Genomic DNA, 8,893 nt, shown 5'->3' on the forward strand with positions numbered 1-8,893 from the left:
GGGGGGGGGGGGGGGGGGGGGTCACACTGTTCTGGAGTGAGAAAGTTCTGCTTTTCATTACATCAACCCATATGTCCACATATCTGCTCCGCCTCCCAGACTCCACTCTGGTTCCTGGAATTGTTATGTCAGTGATCCAATCCTTCTCTCTTTTACTCCCAAAATCTAGATATTTGTGTGAATGTGTGTGATTAGGAAGGGTAATAACTCTGGGGCCTGGCGGGAGCTGGGTGCTGAGAAAATTAGAGATTCCAGAGTTGCATTCACTTAATATGGAAAGCATTTGAATATTGCTACAATAGTCTCCGAAGAAACTGACCAGCAAGGCAGAAAAGAGTTGCGAGGTGGCGGGTAGAGAGGAGGTCTCTCAGCAGGACAAATCTGCACAGCTTCACATGTGCTTTAATCTTGATCTTATTTCCTGTTAAGAGAGCCAATTTAATTCACTTGAAGAAAAGCAGAGAGCAAGAGTCTTCTGAAACAACCTAGCATGAGGCTCCAATGATGTTATCATTATTATATTATCATTACATGAACTTAATAGTGTGTTATAGGCCTACCATTTTACTGGTAAAAGTGAAAAAGTGGTGGATGATGTTAAGTGGTGTGGTGGTGCCTGAAGAAGTGGCCCATTCACAGCACATACACCCTGTGTTACAAACAGTGACATACAAGAAGACTACTCTTTATTTATATATATTTAGCTCATCCAAAACTGGGTCAGTAGTATTTCAGACAGGGACTACATAAATATGCATTTTGAGTGAAGTACTCCTTATTCCCCACTCCATCTTCTCATGAAAATTGGACAACTCCTTCATGTCTTCGCAATCCTAGGAAGAAAAAAAAACCTCATTAACACTACTGAATAATGAGCATCAGAGGGGATGTAGAAGTGGGTATAACCAATGCCAAGTTGACTAAAACTGAACCCAAAATTAAAAGTAAATGTGGAAAAAACATTCTAGTTAACAGAAAATAAAATAAAAACTAGGCTTTAGAAAGAAATTAACATTAACTGTACTTACAAAACTAAACTAAAATAACATTATGAAGAAAACGCCTTTCGTTTTAGTCTTTGCCCTTTTGGTTAAATTTGTCAACACAAGCATGAGACTGAGATACATGAATGAGTCAACCGCCTTCCCAAAGTGTTGTGTTTGTATTGTAATATCTTTTCTGAACGTCTGAAATCTTGTCCCTGACAAATGTTATAATAAAAAAAAACTAAAAGTCACACAGAAACTAATTTAAAAAAAACTAATCCAAAACTAAACATTATTAAACAATAAAAACTAAACTGAAACAAGCAAACCAACTCTGGAAATTAAACTGAATTGGAAAAAAAAAAGAGAAAACTAATGAAAAAATACAAAACTATAATAACTCTGAAGCCGACTGACAAATAAGTAGGTGTGTTTACCTGCGTGTACCCTGCACTGATATAGACATATTATATATGTATATTTGGCACATAAAAGTGATCATGCATTGTGTTTGTGTGATTGTGTGATGTGAATAAAATAATCAGAAATAGTATAGCCTTTCTTCCTTGAGAGAACATCTGTGTGTCAATGCTTCCTGTGAGCAAACATCCTATATTTTGGAAAACTTTTTCCCACTTTTTGAAGGAAGCACTCGCTCTGGCTTTGAAGTGCTCTGTTTTGGTATGGCTGGGCCATATAGCTTTGATGAAAACCTCCACTGAGGGGCTGTGGGAACACAGGAGCCTCAGTTATTTATGAAATGAAGTGGCAGGAGTTAATGAACACAGAGAGAAAAAGAGAAGGAGAAAAGATTAATCAAAAAACTGTATGGTAGCAACACTAGAACAAGTTCCTGCTGGCTTATCAAGGATGCCACGGGAGATAAAACAATGCCACAGAAATAATGCAGCAGAATTAGCAGCCCGTGTACAGGAAAGCTACAGTGTGGTTGTAAAGAAGAGCCTAAAAAAGCTGAACTGATCCTGAGTGGCCATTCCTTTGTCCCGCTGCATACATAAGGCCTAGTGGTGGGTGGATGAGTGAAGTCACATGGTCACTTTTCCTTTTTCCCACACAAACACACCCACATCCTCCTCCATGCAGCCTCTCTTCACTCTTCTCCAACTCACTATTTACCCGCAGCGGGCAGCCTCTGCTCCGTCTGGATACTGTAGCAGCATCAAGTTGAGCTCTGCAAGCTTTTTTTTTTTTTTCAAAATGTATCCGAGCGGAGAATAACAAGACAATTACGTCCGCTTTTTTACTTGTATCCACATTTCTGGAGCCTCTGTCGGAGACATTTCAACATCCCACCGTCGGGAGTGAGCGTTTTGTTCCAGGTACATTTACTAATTACAGTAACACTTTCCCTCGTGCGTGTATCGGCTTTGTCTTTATGGAGCTCGTGCAAGTTTCAAAGTGTAACCTCGGCTCATAAACCCACCTTAGTTTTCGTACTGTAAATGTTTTCAAGTTGTAATTTGATGCCATGGCTGCTAAAAGTTTGGTTTTGCTTCAGTGTAGTAAAACTATTTCATTTCCAGGCCTAAGTTAATGTAGTCCTGGCAAAGTCTCCTGTATCCCTCCCCCCCTACGTCCAGGTAACACGGGCAGCACTAAAGGTGCTAACTGCTATTCAAAATGGCTAATTTGCATGAGGCCCGCCTTTTGTTTAGTGTTGACATTGTTTTACAGCATCTGGCTTGAACAGCAGAAGTGTGAGGACTGTTGCTACTTTCATCTCACACTTTATGAGCTGGCCTCCCATCTGTGTAGAGAAGAGACTTGTGAGAATGAGAGCAGTTGGGGTCTGTGAGTGTTTAGAGTTGAGATGTTCACGTTCATTGTTGCCTTATTAAACTGTGAAAAGTAAAAACTCTACTTGCATTATTTCCACAGCAGCTGTGACTAACTCATCCTTTGCAAATCAACTAGCTTTGTACTTGAAAGCAGCATCAATCATATTACAATGTTCTCCTCGCTTTTTTGTCTCCATCCCTGTAATTACATGAGTCACCATAGCACCCATACAGTATCTTTTTCTGTTAAAACAACACCCGTTGCCATGACAGCCTGCATGTGAATAAGCTGTGATGTTTGATCGCTCTCTTACAGATTCCAGAGGACAAGTAGCAGTGACAATATGAGTCTGGTGGAGGTGAGGCAGACAGCGGGGTCTCTCACCCTGTCCCTGTCCAGCAACGACTCCAAGGAGCGCTACTTCGACCGCGTGGACGAGAGTGACCCAGAGTACCTCCGCAGCAGGAACATGTCGCCGGACCTGAGGCAGGACTTCAACATGATGGAGCAGAAGAAGAGGGTCACCCAGATCCTGCAGAGTCCAGTATGTAGCCGGCAGCTCCATAAGTCCCCTCCTACACACAAGCTTTCACCATGGATGAGTAATAAGCAATGCTTTTAAAAGCCAGGGAGGCGTACCGTAGCTTCACATACGACTGACGGCAATGCACTGTTTTTTTTCTTGTTCAAGGTCATTTCATATACTCCAGCTTAGCTGTGAGTTTATTCTGGGAAATAATGCCACTGTCCAAGCTTATAAACGTTAGCAAAGAATTTAGTGTTACAGTTGAGCTGGGTTTGAACATTGACACATCAGTTTTCCTTTCTTTGGTGTCTGTTCCCAGCGTTATTACAGAGTAAGTGTACAAACCAAATGATTACTCGATTGACAGGAAATTAATCTGCAACAATTTTGACAATCGATTAAACAGGTAAGTCATTTTTCAAGGAAAAATGCGAACAGTCTCTGCCTGAGGCTTCTCAGATGTGAATATTTGCTGGTTGTCTTAATCGTGCACCATAATAAATCTTTGGGTTTTGGAATGATGGCTGGAAAAAAACAAGCAATTTTTGTGAACAGTTTGCCAATATTGCCAATATTCTTTGGTTCTAGTCCAAATAGTAATTTTGCACCTGTATGTAATCACAGACATTATCTCAGAGTAGTAAACCAAATAGATGATAAACAGAGCAGTGCAGTCTGGTTAGTACAAGGAGGTGCAATAAACACATGCCAATGAAGTCCATGAAAATAAGACGAGCCCACACTCATCTGCGATTGCATAACAGGCCCAACAAGTGGAGCTCATCTCATCACCATGGGAACCGTGGTCGGATGAAGCAGAATGCTGGAGCTTAGCTGCGGCACACAGGAAAAAAGTGCTGTTTCAAGATTCACAGGCTGCTCTTGAAGGCAAAAATTGATAGCCAGGTTTAATGCGATTCTCCCCCCCCCGCTTCTTTCACTGACGTACAAAGAGGTTTTTAGTGGTCTTTGGTGATTTGTGTACAGTTGTAATAAGGAGAGCATGAAAGCGTGCTGTGCTCCCTGACACTTCCTGAGGAGGTGTTGGAATGAGGTTAAGGTTAGGTTGTGTATACACGAGTTGCTAGGTTAATGGACCTTCAAGATGGTGTGTGTGTGTGTGTGTTTCTTGTTCTTTTCTCTCCTCACCTCACCTCACTATTAAAGAAACCTTTTCTTTTTTTGTCAACAGGTGTTCAAAGACGAGTTGGAAGGTCTGATTCAGGACCAGATGACGAAGGGCAACAACCCTACAGGTCTTCTGGCTCTGAGACAGATTGCTGACCTGGTCATGGCCAGCACCTTGGGAGGGGTTGGCCCTCTGACTTCGCCCATCAGTGAGTGGCAGTGTGTTTCGTTATTCGCGTGAATGTCTGCTATTATCTCCCTTCGGGCCTGATTGTCATTCAGTGTGTATACTCTGTCCATGTGCATTATGCAGGCTGAATATCTTCATTGTCAGAGGCTGAATTCTCAGACTCTTGTGACACTGAACAACCCTGAAACAGCAGACAAGGAAAAAAGTTGTTGACAGCTTTCTTCATTGTCAGTGTTTCTATTAAGTACCCCTCATGACCAGTCTTGGTAATGAATTACAGCAGTTTGCAATGCTAATTTTGTTAGCGTAACCTCTTTGCATTAAGTGTCTGGAGAGGTCGCAGAGCGCCCTGGAGCAGAAGAGATACAGTAAAAGTTTGGGAAATGTCCCTGTAGGAAATGGTTGGGAAGCCACCGAGGCAGATCTGCTCTTTTAAAAAGCTAAAGTGGCTGTAAAAGATAGGGTCCCGTATCATTAAATGCCCTTATATGGTATTACAGCCCAAAAATACCCTCCAGTTTCTTGTTGGGAATTCTGAGAAAGGCCTTTTTTAAGCTTCAGCTGTAGAGACTCAAGTTCCCTGGGATGTTTTATCTTCATATACTGTTGAGTATCGTGTAAATCATGTAAACATACTTTGTAGATGTTTGAAAAAATAAAAATTTAATGTTGTTGATGCATCAAGGGATGATGTTGTGTTTTGTGGCAGGCCTTGGGATGGTGACTCCAGTCAATGACTTGTACAGCATTGAGTCTCCCTCGTTTGCTAAAGGGGAGAAACAGAGTCGCTGCAAGCTGGCCAGCCTCTACAGGCTTGTTGACCTCTTCAGCTGGGCTCGTTTTACAAGCTCCTACATTACTGTGAGTACAACTTCACCTTCCCGCTCCACTGCACTTCTGCTTATGTATGCCACACAAGGTTTGTGTATCTTTATGTGAGCCTCGTCTTCTCTGGCTCCTGGAAGCGTAAAGGGGAACACCTCTTTATTTTCAGAAACTGTAGATTATTTATGCTTTCGAAAAAGTCACATTTATGAATATGTACGGCACCCCGACGGCAGGAATCTACACTGAAATATGTGATGAACACCTGCGGTTTCTAGATGTAAAGCTCAGATTTTCCCCAAAGACAAAGCCTGGAAAGTCAGTTTTATCAACCCACACTGATATTTCTCTGAGTTTTTCAGAGTGGAGACAGCTTTTGTGGTTCAGAGTTCTCTGTTCCCTTGAATCTGTGAAATAGGTCTCCTTGCTCTGAGCAGCTCACCCAGCTTACAGAACTTTTTAAGTGTTGAGATTTGGTCTCCCGTGGCGGCAAAGCTTTTTAACAGCATATTTTGACCCTGACAAGTATTTATGGGGGAAACACTTCTGCAGAAGCATCACACGGGTCAGAAATACATATACAGTATGTCTCAGACTCTCCTGCACAAGCTTCACAAACAGCGATCATACACTGCAGTAACATCACAGATGTTTCAGAATGTTGAAATGTACTCATGTTATTCCTTGTATTGTAACTCAGATAGATTTTGGATTTGAATAATATGTTGATTTTGTCTCAGGTGCGTGTCAATAAAGAGCAGGACCATGTTCTGATCAGTCCACGAGGTCTGTCTTTTTCTGAGGTGACGGGAGCAAATCTGGTAAGCACAATGGCTGTGTGTTTGTCTTGTTGCAAAAGAGATGAAAGGTGAAGAAGACTGCTAGCTAGTACACATAACTTTGCTCGCAAGAAAACTGTTAATGGTTAAGTCATTCTGTGTGTAATTATCTATAGGTTCAATGTTTACAATTGTTGTTCTTTTGAGTTCTGAAATAATAATGAGTTGGCTTTTCTTTTTTTGCCATGTGCAGGTGAAAGTAAACATAATTGGAGAGGTGGTGGACCAGGGTTCTACTGATCTGGGTATCGACCACTTTGGGTTTGCTCCTCATGCTGCCATTTACTCTATGCGCCCTGACGTGAGATGTATCATCCACATACACACCCCTGCTACAGCTGCAGTAAGTACGCTCCAGGCCAATAATAAATGAGCTTCATCTTAATCAAAGCATAAAGGCTGCAGCTAAAAGCTTATTTTGCACCAGAGGAAAAAGGCAGATTTAAAAGCAGCCCCCTGCATGCCTTGTTATTTTACATGCAGACACCCTGTAACGCGCTTTTACCATTTGCTTTGAAGCTCGACTGTAAAATGCACAGCACATGATGAACACGGCTGTGTAAAGTTTTATTTATGCCTGATGGCGAAAAATGAGCCTCTATTTAGAGGTTGGTGCGTCACCGTCTCAGTTGCTTTTATCCCATGTTAACAGGTGTCCTCGATGAAATGTGGAATCCTGCCCATTTCCCAGGAGGCTTTGCTTCTGGGAGACGTGAGCTGCTTCGGTTACCATGGCAGCCTGGATAATAAAGAGGAGAAGGTGGAGTTTCAGAAAGCTCTGGGCCCTTCTGCCAAGGTACCGTCAAACCAAAGGACTCCATTAGTGACAAGCTCACTTTCTCATGGGATAGAGTGGGCTGTTATCTTCTACTGTATGCACAGCTGGTTGTGTATGAGGTTATTTATACCTGTTGCTTAGTAAATAATGTGCATACACTAAAATATAGAAATAAAGGTGTATTACAAAAATGCATTGTTACTAACAATTAGTACCTCTTTTGCTAACATAACATGGACAAAATGTCAAAAATAGTTATTACCACTTAATTACTTGCATGAAGGGGACAGAATATCAGATACACCTTTTAATGGAATAGTTTTGGGAAATTTGCTTTAATTGCTGAGAGTTAGATGAGAAGTGAAAGCACTCTCATATCTGTCTGCTGAAGATGAAGCTAAAGCCTGGAGAGGATTAGCTTAGCATAAAGACTAGAAGCAGGGGCAAACAGGTCTTCTGGCTCTGTCCAAAGGTTAAAAAATCTGCCTGGGGTTTAGGGTTAAACTTGATTTTTTTTTTATGTACAGATCAAACAAACAAGACATAACATTATTACATTAATTAGTGAGCCTTAGAGGTGCTGGTGGGTGCTGGTTTGTTGTTGTTGGACAGAACTAGGCTAGTTGTTTTCCCCTGCTACCAGTCTTTATGCTGAGCTAAGCTAAACAGCTGCTGGCTGTAGCCGCGCAGCCTGGACACATCTGCAGTGCACGTGCGTTGCGGAACATCTTTCTTTTTGTTTTGGCACTCCTGTTCACAAGTTAGAGTGGTCACACTGCCCTTGTGAGCTGCACGTCTCACACACGTCTCTGGCGCAGCTGCAGCGACTCTTCACTAGAGAGCAGAGGTCTCGCCTTTTTGTCCGCCACACTCAAGACAGATATGAGAGAGGTTTTTACTCTCAACAGAAAGCAAATAGCCATATTATCTATTTGCACATAGAAACACCTTTTTAAAGTGTCAGTTTCACAAGGATTCATAGATAATCACCTGCCAGCACCATCCATTCAGCTTTTGATGCTCATATTTAAGGGAGACAGTTCTTTGTGTTTATCGTCACTCATTGCACATACATCCCTTGTTTAAGTCCAAAATTACTAGAAGGGCACAGTGAACAGTTCGTTTTCTCTTCTGGTGGATTTTTGCTTTAAGATGCAGAGGCCGCATAAGCACGACTCATGTGTCATGTATGTTGTTAAGGCAATTTTGCTAATTAATGCAAACATTAATTCATTCATTCACCTAAGCACGTCTGGATATGCTGATGAATACGCTCAGCTGGATTTGTTTGATAGTGTATCGTGGTGATTACAGTGGGCCATCAGGCAGCTCAAGTGTTTTTGCTGTGTTTTTCAGGTGATGATCCTGAGGAACCACGGGCTGCTGGCTTTGGGAGAAACAGTAGAAGAGGCTTTTCACTATGTGTACCACTCACAGCAAGCTTGCGAAATCCAGGTATAAAAATCCTCTATTCTTCTGCCTGATAACGAAATGCAATTGCACCATTCATGTCAGAACAATTTGTGAAGTCGAATGTGTCCTTGGTACACTTTTACACTTTTTATAAGCTAACTTCATGTCTATAAATCCCTTGTTTAATTTTTCACATTTTACCTGTCGAAGTGGGTTTTTTTTTGTCAGACTTGGTTGCTAACGGAAAAATAATACTGCAGTGCCTGAAATGGAAGCAAAGCCGATGTCTAACAATACAGTATGTTTGAATAAAGCTCATCGAATAAAGCCAAATATGTGCTAGAGAGCAGTGCTCAGTCAGGTGGGACCCTGCAGTGTTTCTGAGACACCTGTTGTTTTGTGTCGGGG

General features: G+C 41.8%; 1 protein-coding gene across 3 annotated transcripts in view; it reads left to right on the top strand.

The window, feature by feature from the left end:
• The window catches only part of add3b (adducin 3 (gamma) b), a 24,871-nt gene that overhangs the window by 8,247 nt on the left and 7,731 nt on the right, over window positions 1-8,893 (top strand). Inside the window, exons 1-8 of one of the 3 annotated variants that reach the window (XM_035663537.1) lie at window positions 1,955-2,326; window positions 3,102-3,330; window positions 4,505-4,649; window positions 5,340-5,491; window positions 6,196-6,276; window positions 6,488-6,637; window positions 6,947-7,090; window positions 8,429-8,527. In XM_035663537.1, the coding sequence (XP_035519430.1) occupies window positions 3,130-3,330; window positions 4,505-4,649; window positions 5,340-5,491; window positions 6,196-6,276; window positions 6,488-6,637; window positions 6,947-7,090; window positions 8,429-8,527 (972 nt within the window). In that variant the 5' untranslated portion in view covers window positions 1,955-2,326; window positions 3,102-3,129. Of the gene's footprint in view, window positions 1-1,954; window positions 2,327-3,101; window positions 3,331-4,504; window positions 4,650-5,339; window positions 5,492-6,195; window positions 6,277-6,487; window positions 6,638-6,946; window positions 7,091-8,428; window positions 8,528-8,893 lie in introns of those variants that run through there. The other 2 variants (XM_035663538.1, XM_035663539.1) reach the window with 2 other exon arrangements.

The sequence above is a fragment of the Morone saxatilis genome, unplaced genomic scaffold (assembly GCF_004916995.1).
Source record: "Morone saxatilis isolate NCDOM2014 unplaced genomic scaffold, NCSU_SB_2.0 Contig19, whole genome shotgun sequence".
Classification (NCBI taxonomy): Eukaryota; Metazoa; Chordata; class Actinopteri; family Moronidae; genus Morone; species Morone saxatilis.